This window comes from Ctenopharyngodon idella, chromosome 20 (assembly GCF_019924925.1).
Source record: "Ctenopharyngodon idella isolate HZGC_01 chromosome 20, HZGC01, whole genome shotgun sequence".
NCBI classification, from domain to species: Eukaryota; Metazoa; Chordata; class Actinopteri; order Cypriniformes; family Xenocyprididae; genus Ctenopharyngodon; species Ctenopharyngodon idella.
In genome coordinates this window covers 1,106,456-1,126,854 of record NC_067239.1, presented here as the reverse complement: position 1 = coordinate 1,126,854, position 20,399 = coordinate 1,106,456, and the positions used below count along the sequence as shown (strand labels likewise).

The 20,399-nt window shown below is 41.6% G+C and overlaps 1 protein-coding gene across 4 annotated transcripts in view; it reads right to left on the bottom strand.

The window, feature by feature from the left end:
* LOC127502210 (NACHT, LRR and PYD domains-containing protein 12-like) overlaps window positions 1-20,399 on the bottom strand; it is a 113,056-nt gene that overhangs the window by 64,250 nt on the left and 28,407 nt on the right. Inside the window, exons 5-10 of one of the 4 annotated variants that reach the window (XM_051874911.1) lie at window positions 13,734-13,907; window positions 13,453-13,626; window positions 13,174-13,347; window positions 11,385-11,555; window positions 11,259-11,305; window positions 4,993-5,875 (exon numbers count right to left, since the gene is read on the bottom strand). The exons of 2 other annotated variants lie outside the window; for them this stretch is intronic. In XM_051874911.1, coding sequence (XP_051730871.1) covers window positions 5,313-5,875; window positions 11,259-11,305; window positions 11,385-11,555; window positions 13,174-13,347; window positions 13,453-13,626; window positions 13,734-13,907 — 1,303 coding nt within the window. In that variant the 3' untranslated portion in view covers window positions 4,993-5,312. Of the gene's footprint in view, window positions 1-4,992; window positions 5,876-11,258; window positions 11,306-11,384; window positions 11,556-13,173; window positions 13,348-13,452; window positions 13,627-13,733; window positions 13,908-20,399 lie in introns of those variants that run through there. One more of the 4 variants, XM_051874912.1, reaches the window with a different exon arrangement.

The following is a 20,399-nucleotide window of genomic DNA, read 5'->3' as shown; positions in this document are numbered from 1 at the left end:
TTTTTGTTTCTTGTTCTCTTGGTGTTTCTTCTGAACTATGTTGCAATGGTGGATGCACTATTTTTCTTCTCCGATCCTGCCCAGCTAATGTCCCGTTAATGACATGATGTCTGGTAAAAGAGTATCGAAAAAATTGTACTGCGCATGTGTCGAACTCGGTCATCCGCGCACATCCGTGGTTTAGTATACTTTGAAGGACGCGCGGACGCGTCCGGGCACGGAAAGTGAAGTATACCCGGGGCTTAAAACCTAATGGACGGAGACAATATGCTGTTACACATGCTGTTCACATTCACATGACCAAGGCGAATATACGCCAAGACGGGCATTTTGACATAACTGTGTGTGTATTTGAAAGTTTATGTGTAATAAACCACGAAAATCTGACACTCGCAAGAGGCGGCTATGTGTGCGTGCTTTGGTTGAGAGCGCACTGACTGAAGACCGTCTCTCAGAGAGCGCGTGCAGTTTTTTCTCCCTAGGACATAGCTTACATTTTACTGTAATGTTCTTGCCTACCTGTGTCAAAAAAGTGAAGTACTTGGAATATTTCCATTCGGCAAAACAGCCACTCGCTTCTGCCGACATCTTTGGACAGCGACTACGCAGCCAACTGGTGCGAAGTTGCGAACTCACGCGCAACTGCACTACAGCTAACGATTTTAAAGAGGCAGCGTTCACTTTTACCTTTAGACGACAAATTTAGATTTTAAATTCAGTATTGATTTAAACAGAACTGTTGAACTAATGTACGTAACCCAAGTACATTATAAGTAACTGTAATTAAATTACCTTAAAATGAACAGTAATCCCTTACTTTACTTTTTCAGTGAATAAGTAATTTAATTACAGTAACGCGTTATACCCAACACTACATTTATTCATTTGGGACATTTACCCTTCTATATTTTTAATCCTTAATGAATGTTACACATCCTCCACCTTGTGCTGCAATTCTGTCACATCTATAACCTGATTAACAAAATCCAAGTTCGGTCTGAACCATGTTTCTTCAATACAAATAATATTGTGACGAGCAGGGCGGGCGAGATACGTGAGGGAATGGCACGAGGCCGGTGGCACGAGTGTTAACGAGCGTCAGCTGTGCGTTGCACCGGTCTCGTGTCTCTCACAGAGGAGCTCCGGAAGCATAAAAGGGGAGCGACGACAGTGAAGGAGGAGAGAGGACCACGCCTGGAATTTATGTTGTGTTTTATTAAGTTTGTGTGGCCGGCAGTCGTCCGTGAGTGACTGCCGGCATTACTTTTGTGTTGTTGTTTGTTTGTTTATTTATTTATATATTAAAGTGTCAAACGTTCGCCGGTTCCCGTCTCCTTCTTCCTGTATCAATGAACAACGTTACAAATATATTGGCTATATCATGCAGATCTGCTATAACTTTCTTAAACTCTTGTCCATTCGCTATTAAACTTATATGAAACACAATGAGAAAGTTAATCACCTCAAGACAAACCATCATAATTGGTAGTTCAGCATCTCATGAATAATTTTAGCTTTAATATCTTTAATCCCCAATAACTCTGTTTCTGCTTCTTCTATTGTCTTGATTCTTTCATTTTTTCTGTTGCTGCATTGCCACATTCACAATCTTACAGATGAAAGATACAAAACTGATTTTATCCATAATCAGTGTATCCTCATTTATCTGTTTAATCCATGAATTTATTTCTGTTTGCGTATGACTTACTGTGTGAGATGGATCTCTACTGAATGTCTTCTTGCAGACTGACTTAAGTTAGAGACACATGAGTATCACTGGATCTGATCGCTCAGTTTCCTTCACATCAGCGTATGAAACTTGGTGAGTTATTCTGTACTTCTGTACGTCTCTAGTCTGTCTTTGAACCGGCCATCCTCCAAAAGTAGCACTGTGTTCACCACCACAGTTACAACATCTGATTTTACCATCTTTACCACATTTACCATACTCGTCTTCCCCTCCACATCTAGCACATCTTTGCTTTCCTTTGCATTGTCCTGCAGTGTGTTGGGCTGAGATCATAACATCATAACTCAAGAAACCCTTTCTTATTTTCTTATATGTTTCCAGCTGAAGCAGTTTATAAAATGAAACAACCAGAGGAGGAATATGAAGAAATGTACTGAAGGAAACGACCTGGAAGAGCTGATTCTGGATGAGAAGGAATTTCCCAAGTTCCCGGTGATCCCGAATGATTCACCTGCAGCGAGCAAGAAAACAATGAAGTCTGTTAAGAGCTTCTTCTAACGCTGACATTATCGGCACACTGTACAGCATATCAACGAAAGCTCTGATAGCATTGAGAAGTTGATGAGTGGAAATACTGAGAGGATTGATGAGCGGAGCAAGAACATTGATGTTGCTTTTGCTGAAATGAAAGAGACGGAGAACAAGATGTGTAAGATGGAGGGTGTTTGGAAAAGCCAGTTAAAATGCTTGAACAGCAAATGGATGAGATTGACTCTCACTGCAGATGGTAGAATCTAAGGTTGTTTGTGTTTCAGAGGATAAGGATGAAAATGTGCGTCTGCAGGCCATCAAGATCTGCCAAGCTGTTTTCCTGAAGAATCAGGAGTCTCAAAAATGATTGAGAGCGCACATCGACTGGACAAGAAAAGCACGGCTGACTCCCATCCACGACACATTATTCTTCAGTTTACATCGCCAATGATGAGAAATGAAATGTGGAAGCAGGTGAAGACTTCTGTCTGTGTCCAAGATAATGGATTTCTCTTCATGAAGACTTTCTCTAAAGCTGATGGAGAGAGACACTCCAAGCTGCAGCCATTTGTGAAACAGACACGGGATGCTGGGAAACGGCTTTCTTCACGGAAGCTCCAGCATTTATTCAAGGAGAAGGAGAAATCAAGATATGAATCTGTTTGGTCTTAATCTCCTTTTCTCTGCACAGATGATGGTTCTCAAGAGTGAATGTGAACCGCAAAGGCTGTCACTGGAATTGAATGAACTGAAACTATTTTCATCAGTCTAAAGTCATGTGACTGTGTCTGTATTTGTGTGTTTAAAATCCCAAATTATTAAACAAGGCTTTTTTTCCCCCCAGTCTTGGAAAACTTGGAAAGTCTTGGAAAATCATTTAAAAGTGTGATTTCTAGATCTGGAAATTAATAACTTTTAGATCAAAAATAAAATACTTTATTCTTGATCTAAAATGTTTAGAATAAACAGTATTTTTAATCCTCATCCTTAATACTTATGAATAACAAATGTATCCGACCAATCCAACCAAACTGAGTTCAAATCCACCTGTATCTGAACTCATTTTTCTCCCTTTTCCCATCGCATATCAGCTCGGAGAGATGCTTACTTTAAGTAAAGATAAAATAAAGGGCCTAATGGGTATTTAATAGTGGGAATAAAGTGTTTATCTGGTAGGGTTAGGAATAGGTGTAGGGGATGTAATGTAAAGTACAGTAATGTACCAATAAAGCAACATCCATTTATGATTACAGAGATACACTATATTGCCAAAAGTTTTGGGACGCCTGCCTTTACGTGCACATGAACTTTAATGACATCCCATTCTTAATCCGTAGGGTTTAATATGGAGTTGGCCCACCCTTTGCAGCTATAACAGCTTCAACTCTTCTGGGAAGGCTTTCCACAAGGTTTAGGAGTGTGTTTATGGGAATTTTTGACCATACTATTTCATAAGCACATTTGTGAGGTCAGGCAGTGATGTTAGCGAGAAGGTCTGGCTCGCAGTCTCTGCTCTAATTCATCCCAAAGGTGTTCTATCGGGTTGAGGTCAGGACTCTGTGCAGGTCAGTCAAGTTCCTCCACACCAAACTCGCTCATCCATGTCTTTATGGACCTTGCTTTGTGCACTGGTGCACAGTCATGTTGGAACAGGAAGGGGCCATCCCCAAACTGTTCCCACAAAGTTGGGAGCATGAAATTGTCCAAAATGTCTTGATATGATGAAGCATTAAGAGTTCCTTTCACTGGAACTAAGGGGCCAAGCCCAACCCCTGAAAAACAACCCCACACCATAATCCCCCCTTCACCAAACTTTACACTTGGCATAATGCACTCAGGCAAGTACCGTTCTCCTGGCAACCAACAAACCCAGATTCATCCATCGGGTTGCCAGACAGAGAAGCGTGATTCGTCACTCCAGAGAACACGTCTCCACTGCTCTAGAGTCCAGTGGCGGCGTGCTTTACACCACTGCATCCGACACTTTGCATTGCACTTGGTGATATAAGGCTTGGATGCAGCTGCTAGGCCATGGAAACCCATTCCATGAAGCTCTCTACACATTGTTCTTGAGCTAATCTGAAGGCCACATAAAGTTTGGAGGTCTGTAGCTATTGACTCTGCAGAAAGTTGGTGACTTCTGCACACTGTGTGCCTCAGCATGCACTAACCCTGCTCTGTGATTTTATGTGGCCTACCACTTCATGACTGAGTTGCTGTTGTTCCCAATTGCTTCCACTTTGTTATGATACCACTAACAGTTGACTGTAGAATATTTAGTAGTGAGGAAATTTCACGAATGGACTTTGCACAGGTGGCAACCTATCACAGTACCACGCTTGAATTCACTGAGCTCCTGAGAGCGACCCATTCTTTCACAAATGTTTGTAGAAGCAGTCTGCATGCCTAGGTGCTTGATTTTATACACCTGAATTCAATGATTTGGAGGGGTGTCACAATACATTTGGCAATATAGTGTATTTTAGTCCGAGCTGAGGCACAGAGACTCGTGTTGCTCCTGTCATATAAAGCTGTTGTGCTCATGGAGACCTAATAAAGGATAAAAGACAATCATTTCAAAAGAAGAGATGCTGAAGATTTTCTAGTGATCAAGGCAGCAGATTGAGCTCTGAAGCTCCTGAAAGACTGAATTACACCGTGATAAACTGTGCTCAGCAGCGATACTGTGAGTGTTTGTACCGTCACCTGATCTGCAGAATTCATTTAGTGAATCGCTGCTAAATCAGAGTGTGTGGAAAAATAAAGCACACTATCAGGAGACGTGATTTATTCTGAGTGAATTCAGCCTGTTTCATTCTGCTGATCTCTCATTACATTCATGATTATTCATACTGTCATCAGTTCACATCAATTATTCATAAACCGATTCATGATTAAATCAATCATAAACATACTTTTATTACATCTGATGATCAGTTTACAATGAAAATATTAAAGAAACTTGATTATATTTTTTACATATACAGATTAATGTGTCTGATCTAGATTTCTAACCTCCACATAATAATGAAAATACATTAATTAAATTAATTTGATGACTGTGTGTGCATGTGGACGTTAGAAAGAGGATTTACAAGTATGTCTGTGTGCGTGTCTGTTGTTTAATTTGACAAAGAGACACTGAAGGATCATAATAAACCTTAAATCCAGCATAGAGGGGTTCAGTGAATGTGGTGATGAACGTGTGTAAGTGTGTGAGTGTGTGTGTGTCAGAGACTCTGTAGAAGGACAGAGTGCCGGCCGACACATCCACATACACTCCTGCTCTATGAGAGGATGAACGGACGACAGGTACAGCCATCCTGTTATTATTGTGCCAGACAGTGAATCCAGCATAAGAGCAGATCAGACTCCAGGATTTGTCATTGTATCCAAACATACAGTCATTCCTCCCTCCTTTCCTGCTGATTCCTGTATATGCCACTGATATATCAACACTTCCGCTCCATTCAGCCTCCCAGTAACAGCGTCCAGTCAGACTCTCTCCACACAGAACCTGAGGATACTCATCAAATCTCTCTGGATGATCAGGATACGGCTGATGTTCTTTCACACGCGTCACCTTCCTGTTCTCCTCAGACAGAACGAGACGAGTGTTTGCTGTGTTTGGATCCAGTGTGAGATCACAGGCATCTGAACACAAGAAGAGAGAGACATCTATAACAGAGGTATTAAATTAAAGGTCCAAGAGGTCCGTTCTCTATATTTCCTTCCCAGTGGAGGTCCGGATAATACTTTTTTGGAACAGTCAGACATGTCCATCGGGGCAGCCGCAGTACTTTGTAAAAGAAAACACTCAAAATAGTCATCAAAGATGAGAATCTTGGGCACCGAGAGCCAAAGCAGTGATGTCTAAAAATTTTTACCAATATTTCCTGTTTTGCATTAGAGTGACTCTGAAAATATTAATGTGAAACTGTTTTCAAACAGGTAATTACTTGTCGGTGTAGCCTACAAAATAATTGTTCATCCATGTACAACATTTTATAGATTGTGGCTTGTGTTATTGTTTGCAGCTATTGATTTGCCAGATGTTATGAATTATATCTTTTGTTGTTGTTGTCAGCAGCTGTTTGTTTATAAGGATATTTATTTTTTATTTGCCAAAAAAAAAAAAAGGCAATATTTCTCCCAAATGGATATGAATATAAAGAGGTAAGATCAGGGGCCCGTTTCAATAAGGAGGTTCAACCAAATTGGAGTTAAAACTTGAACTCTGAGTTGACTTACCCTGAGATGAGAAACTCTGAGTTTTCGGTTTCATAACAGCTGAACTGAGTTAGTTCAGAGTAGGTTGACTCTGAGTTAAGCGCTATGAAATGACTATGAGAAGACATGATCAATGGAGCTCCGAAATTATGATTCACCATGGCAACAGGACCAGACGAAATGCGTCCACATACTTCTGAGTCAATACAAGTTTAATTCTTAATCACTGTTATAATATCAGAGGTGAAAACTGGCAGAAGTTATTGAACTAATAATCTTGGCAGAAATCAATAGATCTTCCATATTTTCCTTGTGCATACAAAAATCTAACAAAATAGTGTTATTGTTCCTTCTGCAGTTATTAAGCATATATACATAAACATATGTATATATACACTGCCTGGCCAAAAAAAAGTCGCTGTTTGGATTTTAATGGGCAAATACTTAGTCTACAGATGGATCATTATTACAGTGATTATTATGTTTCTAGCATGTATGTTTGGCAACAGTTCTTTTAACCCTAAAAAGAGGAGTGTGTAGCTTTTCATTTCTTAAACAACCATGTAGGAAGACGTATCAAGGCCATATTCCAGGATGACAATGTCAAAATTCATCAGCCTCAAACTGTGAAAGAATTGTTGGGAATGAGCATGAAGAATCATTTTCATACATAAATTGGCACCTCTGAGACCTGACCTTTTTTCATTTAAAGTCTTTGGGATGTGCTGGAGGAGACTTTACAGAGTGCATTGTCAATACAAGATCTTGACCAAAAATTGATGCACCTGTTGATGGAAATAAATGTTGGGATGTTATTTCCATGAAGAGGTACATCAAGTTTTGGTCAAGATCTTGTACTGAAAATGCAAGAGGTGAGCACTCTGTAGTCTCCTCCAGCACATCCCAAAGACTTTCACTGAGGTTAAAGGACTCAGAAGTGCCAATTCATGTGTGAAAATGATTCTTCATGGTCTCTGAACCATTCTTCACAATTTTAACCCTGATGAATATTGGCATTGTCATTCTGGAATATGGTCATGATGCGCCTTCCTACATGGTTGTTTAAGAAATGAAAAGCTACACACTCCTTCTTTTAGGGTTAAAAGAACCGTTGTCAAACATAAAACATGCTAGAAACATAAAAATCACTGTAATAATGATCCATTCATAGACTGTTAAGTATTTGCCCATTAAAATCCAAACAGCGACTTTTTTTTTGGCCAGGCAGTGTATATACATATGCACACACATGCATACAGATATTCTTAACCTAACTATACATAAATATACCACCTAAATATATATATATATATATATATATATACACATACATACATATGCACATATTCCAACATACAGAATATTCCTAAAACAGAACAACTCAAAGACTACAGATACAGAAAGACGGTTCACTCCTATTATTTATGAATGGAAGAAACTGCAACACGCAATATGGAGGAATACGTCCCGCCCTCTAAGTAAAAGAGCCAATCACTGATTGGTAGTCATTGCATCACGGCAGCTGCCGTTAGAGGCTCCAGTTCCTTTAGAAACCTGAGACTCACACTTAGGACTGCACATGTGCATTGGCTGGTCAAGCCTGAAAAATAAGCTTTTTTAACGCTATTTGAGCCTGAGCAGGGCTCCAGACAAAAAAATTCATTAAGGAGCCACTGGCTCCTATAGGGGAAAAAAACAGGTGCCAAATAAGTTATTTAAGAGCCAACAAACAAGGAAATTTTTTAAATCACTTACTTTTAGTCATCCTGTTGTGTTTATATATCTCCCCTTTACAGTTTGAGCATTTTCATCTTATCATCTCTGATTTTTCTGGGAAATGAATGTCACTATTTTCACTTAAGTGTTTTTCTTTCTATATATATATATATATATATATATACATATTATATATTAACATGTTAACAACAACATATTAACAATAATAACACAAAATAATACTTATTTCTATAACTTTGTTGTTTTTTCGATATCTTTTGAATGGAACAGTTTTTGTCATCGTTTGTAACCCATTTTTTGTACAATAAATTATTCAAAGAATAACAACCTGAGAAAGCTACAGAACGAACAAGCTGAATTCAACATACCCCAGCATTGCTTAGTTCTGGTGAGTTGTGCTAAACTTCGATTCCAATTTCTTTAGACATTGTTTTTCAGGTAAGAGGTAACAGTCCGGATATAAACACACTCGTCCAAATGCAACTTGTTGAAACTTTGTATAATTCCGTCCTCATAGTTTTTTTTTTTTTTTTTTTCCTCATTAAAACCAAAGGTGTTCATCAGTGATTGTATATCAAGAGCAAAGACATGTTTGTGTGCATTTTGTTTTGTGCTTTTAGCAGAAGAAAGCGCTCGATTGTCTGTGTGAAGACTGCGCATTGTGCACGAGCGCCAAGAGAACTGATAACAGCGGCAACAATCAAAAACAACTCATTCCAGCGGGAGATGGCCTCTTATTTAACACAGACCAATGAATTTCTTATCGAATTGATATGTTTCTTTCTTTTAGGTACGTCCATGCATGCCGCGAGATCGTCCCAAATGTCCCACCCGCAAATTATGCCTAAACAATAAGTAGGCTATCCTACTTTGAGGAAACTATTAAAATATTCCACAGAATGAATAGTCTTGTTTTATATGTTATATCATTATGTCATTGTATTAGAAACACCCTCGCAGCATTAACATTCGCAACATGAATCAGGAGAAATTGTGCATCTCTTTAGTTTACAGATTACATTGCAGGAGAATATTTGTTTTAAATGTGAATTATTTTATTTAAAAGTAGACATTTCATGCTTTCTTTAGACGTATGTTTCATGTTTGTGTGGTAATTATTCACTGAGTTTCAGTTAACTTTTTAGATGTTTCAGAAAGATTCTAAGACAGATGAAAGCGCATTATGTTTTTTCTTTTTGTTTGTTTGTTTTTTTTTTTTTTTACAAAAGCAGAAGGTTTTGTTTTTATTGTGAGCATACACAAATAAAAGTAGACCATTTGTAGTTTGTGATGATGTCTTGCACTAATCTGTATCGCCAAAAATGACAGAGTAGGCCTGTTTTAAGTTGTTTCAGCTGTCATGTGGAAAAATCCATCAGAACGCGCCGGCGCGTTCGTCGGCCAGAGGGTCAAAGAAAACGTAGCCTATTTAGTTTCATATTTATGTTTAAATATTAGACTATAGCCTAATATTAGTTTTTAAATTTCATTTATGTTGATTATGAAAAGTAAACAGTATGACTAAGATAGGCTAATAAGCTGCGCAATATGTCGGGAGACATGCAGTGGGTCAGACGTGATTTTGACCACTTCATTAAGTTTTGTTTTGTAGAAAGCCTTTCTTTAAAGTGAATTTCATTTTGTATAAATTGTATCTTAATTTTAATCAATGTTTTATCAACCAATTGCCTGGATTTAATAAATAGGAAGAAAACCAAGAACATCGGGTGTAAACGTCATAATTAATTGATAAGATATTGTTGGTCGAACAATATATTTTAATTGAACATTATCTGTAGAAATCACAAGTATTGGAACCTAGCTGGAACCTTAAAATGATCATTAATACTCTTGTTATACTATTAAAGGTACTGAAGACTTTTATGCTCTTAAATTTATCTGATGAGCATGAGCAGAGTAAAATAATGAAAGTGATCAGCATGATTGATATTCAAAACGGTAAGCACGTGCTGCAATGTGCGTGTATCTGCAGTCTGCGAATTTATATGAAGAAATAGGCAAGTTGTCTCCTTTACGCAGGAGCAGAGCTGTGTGTTCAAATGCAGTTTTTTGCACCAACGCGAGGCGACAACATAGTCGGCTTTCATCAGCGATAGTTCTTGGCGTCTGTTTGGTGTGTGATATTTTCCCCTACCAGTTCATATTTTGGCGCTCTAACCCAGTAAAACTTTAACATGCAGCATCTCCTTTAATTATGTCAACACAACAAATGATGTGATAGGCTACTGGTCACAGAACACGCAAATAACTGCAAATTTTACAAAAATATCACTCACAAATTAATATTTTTAGTCGCCAATGCGACCATTTTAGGCGCAGTCTGGAGCCCTGATGAGAAACAACATTTATAGGACAGATCATTTCAGATTTTGTTGCTGATTTGAAATATGTTTTATTGTGAGTTCATCAAGAAGTTTTTGAGATTTCAGGATTCCCCCATTCAAATACATAGGACTTGGTCTTGGATGCCCAAAATAGCTGCCTGGAGGTGTTGCAAATATGGCAGCAGATTAACAGACTTTCCTTGAAAGGGACTTTGGAACAACTCCCCACCCGCTCACCCACCCACTACTCTCCGTCTGCTTGATATGTACCGCATGGGGAAGACTGCTAAAAACAGGCAACGGTGGACAAATATAGTAAAACAAATTTGTGAATGAGTGTGTGTGTTGTAACAGGCACCTTATTTGTTATATAGCTTTAAGATGCCTCCTTTGGCGTAATGCTTTGTCTAGGAGAGTGTGTCTGTGTAGTGTTTTGCAGGGGATATAGGTGACTGCTCTAATATACTCTGCTCAAGAAAGCATCCTCATTATTTTATTCTATTTATTTATTATTATTTATTTATTTTATTAATTCTGCCAGTGTTTCTGTTGTATTTTTCTCACCACTCGCTTCCATGTATGTGGAGAGTGCGAGGTTTCTCTGAAGATCCTTTTAAAGACTTACAGGATTACCAACTCTGGGCTCTCCTAAAACACTCTGGCTGACGTTACAGAGTGTGTGTGTGTGTGTGTGTGTGTGTGTGTGTGTTTGTGTGTAGACCTACACTTTCGTAGTCCTGCTGTGATCCTGCTCTCTCCTCCATGATCCACACTATAAACACAGAACCACACATTAATGTAGATATGCATCATGCACACATTCAGTATGTCAGTATCAGTGTTTGACACACTTGAGTATCTGCAGTGAGCAGTTTGGATCCTTCAGTTTGTCCATCAGCTTGACTCCTGAATCTCCTGGGTGATTGTAGCTCAGATCCAGCTCTCTCAGGTGTGAGGGGTTTGAACTCAGAGCTGAAGACACAAAACCACAGCCTTCCTCTGTCACCATACAGCCAGACAACCTACAGATGGATCAAAATAGCCTCATCATCCACAAAACACACATCCACACTCAACAGCTGAGTGAATATCATTCATAGTGTGAATTTATACATGAGTTCTCTTTATATGTCTCACTCAAACAAAAAACTTTTTTATATTTTTATATTAACCACATGAAAACATATACATTGATTTGTTCAGTTATATGGCAGTCAGAAATAATTAGCTGCATTTCCACTGTTGAGCCAGTGTGAACGAGGGCTATAAACGGTCCAGCAGGGGCTAAAAGCCTCCAACTGTGAGCTTTGAGAACCAAAATCAACATTGGGTCATGTTATAAAAGATGAAGTGCTATGCGCGCCATTTAAGGCGGTATTGGCTGAATAGACGGCAATACTGCGCTAAACTGCAAACTGTTTGCCCTCTCTCTCTTCACCGTTCCCACATCTCAGACCTTAAATACATAAAATATTACCCTTTATAGGCATAGTTTTTAAAGTAAAGAGTAAAGGAAGCACTGTACAGTACTTATTGCGAGGCTTATTATAGGTGAGGAGTTTGCATCTATGATCATTATTTCACATAGAAAAAAGAAAAAATTTAATCGCATCTGCTCCCATTTGTTTGTGATCACATAGCTACTTTAAACAGCTCCAGTAAGGCTTTATATAAGTTTTTAAATTGCTTTTTAATAGCATTTTGACTTGTTACTTGCCAAGAAAATAGCCAAGGAACCTTGGCTGGTATGCCATTAAAACACCAATCAATGAACAAAGATACTGATTATTGTGTAATTACAAAGACTTTAGATATGCAAAGATGGTACAATTATTTTACTTATGAATAGGAGAAAGTGCAATGCGCAAATGCCAGAATAAGTCCCGCCTTCTAAATAAAAGAACCAATCGTCAATTGGAAATGTCATCACATCACTGCAGTTGCCGTTAGAAACTCTGGTTGCTATAGAAACAGACTAGCTATTTTTAATTGTCAGGATTTTCAACAGTGACTGCAACAAAAACAAAAAGCAGGAATAGGCTGACAACAGCTAGTTTGTGTGCAACACTACGAGTGGCCCTTTTCCCAATTCCACCGCGTCTGGATATCATCATTTTAGAGCGGCAGTCTCAAATGTCACATTAACGTGAGTACAAATAAATAAATCAGTTTGCCACATAGTCTGCCTAGTTATTGAAAGTGTTTGTGTGTTTTCGTGAAATTAATTATAATAAGCATATACGGTGTAGCCTAGGTCTAAAGAGGCATTTCAGTTATTTATTTATTTCCAGCCTTAGTGGGTCGTATGACTGGCATACAAAAAAAGTGCAGATGCAGATCACATGTAGGAGAGCATCACCAAATTTTTCTCTGATCTTATTTTCTTCCTGAGTTATTCCATTTCAAATAAAAAAAATTTGAAAAATTATAATAAAAATTCTATATATATTTTGTGTTTTATCAGCAGTTTCTCAGCATGAAAATATCCAAATGTAATGTAATTTATATTTTCTAAAATTTTTTCTCCTCTCCTTGCTAGAGTTTTGGAGTAATGAGTCTTTACTTTTGTGTATGTCGCTCAGAAAAAAAAAACTCTAAAAAAGCCTTAAAAGACTTTAAAAGTCTTAAAGGGTTAATTACCTCAGTATCTGCAGCTGAGAGTTTGGCCTCTTCAGTCCATCAGAAATAAGCTTCACTCCTGAATCCTGCAGGTCATTGTTACTCAGGTCCAGCTCTCTCAGGACACAGTTTGAGGATTGAAGAGCAGATGACAAACTCTCACAACACTGAACAGTGAGATTACAGTAAGTAAGACTGAAAGAGAACAGAACACACACATCAACAGTTAGATCATCTACAAACACACATCAACATTATGACCCGCTGATTGTAAATTATGTTTCATATGTTCTTAAATACCTCAGTATCTGCAGCTGACAGTTTGGACTCTTCAGTCCATCAGAAAGAAGCTTCACTGCTGAATCCTGCAGGTCATTGTTACTCAGGTCCAGCTCTCTCAGGACACCATTTAGGGATTGAAGAGCCGATGACAAACTCTCACAACACTGAACAGTGAGATTACAGCCAGAAAGACTAGAAGAGTTGACAGAACACACACATCAACAGTTAGATCATCTACAAACACACATCAACATTATGACCCGCTGATTGTAAATTATGTTTCATATGTTCTTAAATACCTCAGTATCTGCAGCTGACAGTTTGGACTCTTCAGTCCATCAGAAAGAAGCTTCACTGCTGAATCCTGCAGGTCATTGTTACTCAGGTCCAGCTCTCTCAGGACACCATTTAGGGATTGAAGAGCCGATGACAAACTCTCACAACACTGAACAGTGAGATTACAGCCAGAAAGACTAGAAGAGTTGACAGAACATAAAACAATAATGAAATAACAATAATGGAATGTAAAGTATGTTGCCAGTTGTCTGTCCTCAGGATCCTGGAACAAAATATTTTTAACATTCCAGCCTGAATCAAAATAAGATGAGCTTGTGAGCATGAGAGGTAATCTGATCATTTTATCATTCAGGTTCATTAAAGGTGCAGTAAGTGATTTCTGAGAAAACATTTTTTTAACACATGAAACACAGAATGATAATAATATATTACATGCCAGGGAGCAAGAAAATAATATACCTTTTAAAAAGATTCACAGTTTTTACAGCTTTCTTATTAGAAGAGTCAGAAATCAAATACATATACAGCTTTAACTCTTCCAGAAAAAGGTTAAGGAAAAGCTTACACTTAAAATATTTACATTTGTGTGCAAAATATTTGGCAAATATTTGATTTAGTATACTCACATTACCAAAATAAATGAGACAGATCTTCAGTTTAGAGACCACAGGAGGAGCAATTTAAATCAAAGTCATCAGAAATAAACCTTTGTAAAAAACAATTTGTGGGATAGCACTTCTTTGATCTTATTGTACAAAAATAATTTTTGGGACAAAACCCAAACTCTAGCCCAGTTATTTTCACCTACATGTCTGTTCTAATAAAATATGGCATTTGGACAAGAGACAACCTCATTCTGGAACAGAGCACGAATACTCCTATTTTTTGATTTGGTGGTAAGGGATAATTTACCAATATATGTATCATATACATTGAGATGTGGCACAATTTCAGAGAGCTTGTTATTAAATCCCTTCATAAACATAATAATCCCAAAAGGGATAGGTCCAAAAACAATAGCATATTCATTTGCTGTAATTAGGATTTTATAATGTGACAAAACTTCCTCATATTTTAAAGGAATTCCTTGGTCATTAAATAATTGACTCGCCATTTTTTTTTAACCCAATTACCAAAATAAATTGATTTATTCTTGTACAGCAAATCTCTGTTGTGCCAAATTATATAACTGTGCGGGGGAAAAATATGCTTGTAAATTAAAGACCATTATAAGAGACTGTAATGATGGGTCAACAGAGTGGGGATCCATTTGCAGCTTTTATTAAGAATAGGAAATACACAGGTAAGGGCAGAGGCAGAGACGTAAACGGAGACAGGCAATGGTCGAGGCAGGCGGCAGACAAACGGTATCAGGAAGCAGGCAGAGATCAGGGCAGGCGGCAAACAAACACAGTCCAGTAAACAGGCAAGGATCAAGGCAGGCGGCAGAGAATCACAAGAGATAAACAGTCCAATCGGTAACGGTATAACAATCCACAGAAAACGCTTAGAAATGATCACCGGGGCAAATCAAGACTTCGCAGTGTGTGTGTGTGTGCGTGCTGCTTAAATAGTGTGAGTGTGATGTGGTGCAGGTGTGTGTGCAATCAGTCCCAGGAATGAGGGCCTATGGGAAATGTAGTCTGAATGATGATCTCAATATTCCGGTGAAGGCTCCCTCCGGTGGTGCGGGGGAGGAAGTGCGGGAGCCTCACTTGTGACAGAGCCCCCCCCCTGCGAGCGGCTCCAGACGCGAGGAGGCGGACGACGCCGGGGTCTACCACGTGGTCGAGGGGCCGGTCTCTCCGGATGCATCCTGTGAAACTCTTCTGTGAGTGAGGGGTCCAGGATATCATCCACATCGACCCAGGATCGCTCCTCCGGGCCGTACCCCTCCCAGTCGACCAGGTACTGAAGTCTCCCACCCCGGCGCCTGGAATCGAGTAGTTCTCGAACTTGGTAAGCCTCCTCGCCTTCGATCAGCATGGGTGGGGGGTTGCGGGCCTCGGTTCCCTCCGACTCCCCCCTCGGACCACCAGAGGGTTTCAGCAACGACACATGGAAAGTGGGAGAGACACGGTAGTTAGCAGGTAGGTCTAATCGGAATGACACGGGTGTAATTTGTTTAATAATTTGAAAGGGCCCTACAAACCTGGGACTGAGCTTTCTGCAGGGAAGTCGGAGGCGGAGATCTCGTGTGGATAGCCAGACCCATTGACCCACGGTGTACTCTGGACTGGGACGCCGGTGACGATTGGCCTGTACCTCCTGCCTTCTCACAGCGCGCTGCAGATGGTGATGGGCGAGGTCCCAGGTTTCCTCACTGCGTTGCAGCCACTCTGTCACGGATGGTAGATTGGTGGGTTCGCCGGACCAAGGGAAAAGTGGTGGCTGGTAGCCAAGTACACATTTGAAGGGAGTCACGCCGGTGGCGGTTTTCTGGAGAGAGTTTTGTGCGTATTCCGCCCACATCAGGTAACGACTCCAGTCATTTTGATTTTGTTGGCAGTAAGTGCGTAGGAATCTGGTGAGCTCTTGGTTCATGCGTTCTGTTTGGCCATTGGATTCGGGGTGGTATCCTGATGTGAGACTGACATTGACATTCAGGTGTTTAAAGAAGGCTGCCCATACCCGGGACGTGAACTGTGGCCCTCTGTCTGATACAATGTCCTCTGGTAAGCCGTAAAAACGGAATACATAGTCGCAGAGGGTCTCTGCTGTCTCAAAAGCAGATGGCAGTTTGGGTAGTGGAATGAGTCGACAGGCTTTGGAGAATCGGTCCACAACCGTAAGAATGGTGGTGTGGCCACGGGACACAGGAAGGTCGGTGACGAAGTCAATTGCTATGTGGGACCAGGGACGTTGAGGAATGGGCAGTGGCTGTAACAACCCGGAGGGTACTTGACGGGATGGTTTCGAGGTTTGACAGGCTGTGCAGTTTTTTACAAATTGAGTGGTCTCCGCTAGCATGGTTTCCCACCAGAACCGGTTCTGTAAAAGTTGGAAGGTGGCAGTAATACCCGGGTGACCAGAACTGGGAAGAGCATGCACTTGATGCAGTAACTTGTTGCGGAGGGCTTCTGGTACGAACGTGCGATCTGGTGGGCATTCCGGGGGTGGTACCGTCTGTTCGTTGAGTTCGGTGATTTCTGTCATGATGTCCCATTGTACGGGAGCGACCAGAAGTTTGTAGGGGATGATGTTTTCCTCGCTCTTTGTTCTCTCTACCTCCTCCATTTGGCGAGACAGCGCGTCGGCTTTGAGGTTCCTTGAGCCTGGTCGATATGTCACGGTAAACTGAAATCTGGTGAAGAACATGGCCCACCTGGCTTGTCTGGGGTTTAAGCGTTTGGCTGAACGGAGATATTCAAGGTTCTTGTGGTCGGTGAGTATGGTGAATGGATGCTGTGCTCCCTCCAGCCAGTGCCGCCACTCCTCCAACGCTGCCTTCATGGCTAGTAGCTCCCGGTTGCCTACATCGTAGTTTCGTTCTGCTGCTGATAACTTCCTCGAGTAGAATGCACATGGAAACATTTTGGCTGGATTTCCTTGACGTTGTGAGAGTACGGCCCCGATGCCTGTGCTGGATGCGTCAACCTCTACGATGAAGGGGAGCTCTGGATCTGGGTGACGGAGAATGGGAGCAGTGGTGAAACGTTCCTTTAATTCCTGGAAAGCCTGTATCGCCTCATTGGACCAGGTGAGATGGGTGGATTGTCGTTTGGTCATGGAGGTTAGAGGTGCTGCAATGCCACTGAAGTTCCTTATAAACCGCCTGTAGAAATTAGCGAACCCCAGGAATCGTTGCAGCTCTTTCAGAGTTCGTGGTCGTGGCCATTCTAGAACTGCTCTCACCTTGCTGTCGTCCATAGCCACTCCCTCGTGACTGATGACATACCCCAAGAATGACGTGGATGTGCGGTGAAACTCACATTTCTCGGCCTTAGCGTAGAGTTGGTGTTGAATGAGGCGTTGTAGAACAGCCCGGACGTGTTGAATGTGTTCCTCAAACGTGCTGGAGTAGATGAGGATGTCATCTATGTAAACTACGACCCAGCGGTTGAGCATGTCCCGGAAGACATCGTTGATGAAGGACTGGAACACGGAGGGACTGTTGGCCAGCCCAAACGGCATCACAAGGGTCTCGTAGTGGCCAGTGGCGGTGGAAAAGGCAGTTTTCCATTCGTCCCCCTCTCTGATGCGTATCAGATTATAGGCACAGCGAAGATCCAGCTTGGTAAAGTATTTAGCCTGCCGTAACTGCTCTAGAGCTGCTGGAACCAGGGGCAAAGGGTAACGAAATTTAACGGTGATATCATTAAGTCCACGGTAGTCAATGCAGGGTCTGAGACTACCGTCCTTCTTCTTGACAAAGAAGAAGCCTGATGCCGCTGGTGACGTTGAGGGCCGGATGAAACCTTTGGCTAGCTCCTCTTCAATGAATTTTTTCATAGCAGCAGATTCAGGTTGGGATAAAGGGAATATTCTGCCCTTGGAGGGCGTGGTACCTGGTAGCAAGTCAATGGCACAGTCACTGGATCGATGTGGGGGTAACTCGGTGGCTTTGCTTTTGCTGAAAGCGATTGCCAGGTCAGCATACTCGACGGGAATGTGGGACTCGTCGGAATTAACTGTGTGGATTGATACAGCTTGAACTGGTAATGGGGTGACTTGTTTCAGACAAAGTTCATGACAGGATGAGTCCCATTGAATAATCTGTCCCTCCTTCCAGGAAATATGTGGGTTGTGTGTCCTGAGCCACGGGAGACCAAGGATGATTGGGTTGTTGGGTGAGTGGATGACGTAAAATCTGATGGGTTCATGGTGTAATACTCCTACTTGCAGGACAACCTCAGCAGTAATGTGTGCGACCCTCCCCTCTCCGATGGGCCGACCATCTAGCGCCTCCACTGTCAATTGAGAATCACAAGCCGTTAGAGTGATGTTGTGTTCCTGAATGAAAGTATTTGACATGAAGTTGCCTGCAGCCCCAGAGTCTATGAGCGCATGAGTGGGTATGCGCTGGTTGTTCACAGTCACATGTACTGGTATTTTGAAACTGTTAGCTGAATAGTTGGTGGATTGCTGGGAACTCACCGCTTTTGGATTAGAGGGACTTGGCCGGATGGGACAATTGATTTTGATGTGACCGGCTTGGCCGCAGTACAGACACAGGTGGAGTTGTCTTCTTCTTTCTCTTTCTTCTGGGTGTAGCGGTGTATAGCCGAGCTGCATGGGTTCTGGAGTGGGGTTGGTTAAAGTTTGGGAAGTGACTCCACGGATCGGACGTCGAGAGCGAAGTAAATTATCAATTTGGATGGCCAGCTCTATGAATTCGCTAAGCGTTCTTCCCTCGTCACGGCAGGCTAGCTCGGCTTGAAGTTCTAGGGACAGACCTTTGCGAAACAGCAACTTCAATGTGTCGTCGACCCAATTTGTTTGAGCTGCTAGAGTTCGGAAGGTGAGAGCATACTCAGCAGCGGTGGTTTTGCCCTGGCACAGCGACAGCAGTTGATCTCCAGCGCTCTTACCTCCCGCGGGATGTTCGAAAACCTCTTTGAACTTTCGAAGAAATGCGGAGAATGTGGGAAACGCGGAGCCGTCCTCTCCCCACACCGCCGTGGCCCAATCCAGCGCTTTACCAGACAGCAGCGAGCAAACGAAGGATATCCGACTGGAATCGGAGGGATACAGAGCCGGCTGTTGGTTAACAAAGAGTGAGCATTGAAGCAGAAATCCCTTACATTTAGCTGGATTGCCATCAAACTTCTCTGGGAAGGCGAGTCGTGGATTCACCGCAGGAGCGGGAGTGAAGGCCTGGTTGTCGGGAGCCGCGGGCGGTGAGGCGGCGACCTCGGGAGGCCTGAATCGAAGGCCCTGTAGAGTCTTTACCAGCTCCTCGGTAAGGGAAGTCAGTCGATTCAACTGATGTTGATGAACTGCGAGCTGGTTGGCCTGGGCGGATAGCTCAGTAGAGAGCTGCATGATAGCTGCTGGATCGCTAGTTGGCGAAGTCTTCTGTAATGATGGGTCAACAGAGTGGGGATCCATTTGCAGCTTTTATTAAGAATAGGAAATACACAGGTAAGGGCAGAGGCAGAGACGTAAACGGAGACAGGCAATGGTCGAGGCAGGCGGCAGACAAACGGTATCAGGAAGCAGGCAGAGATCAGGGCAGGCGGCAAACAAACACAGTCCAGTAAACAGGCAAGGATCAAGGCAGGCGGCAGAGAATCACAAGAGATAAACAGTCCAATCGGTAACGGTATAACAATCCACAGAAAACGCTTAGAAATGATCACCGGGGCAAATCAAGACTTCGCAGTGTGTGTGTGTGTGCGTGCTGCTTAAATAGTGTGAGTGTGATGTGGTGCAGGTGTGTGTGCAATCAGTCCCAGGAATGAGGGCCTATGGGAAATGTAGTCTGAATGATGATCTCAATATTCCGGTGAAGGCTCCCTCCGGTGGTGCGGGGGAGGAAGTGCGGGAGCCTCACTTGTGACAGAGACATTGTTTGTGAAAGTAAGATAATTTAGCAGGAATTTTGTCAGGATAATTAAATTAACAGCAAAATTTTTAGACTACCTAATTTATAAAAAAATTAAATGTGGTATAAAATTCCATAAAGAGGTGGGATTTTTAAGGTGTTGTTTAATCCAATTAATTTT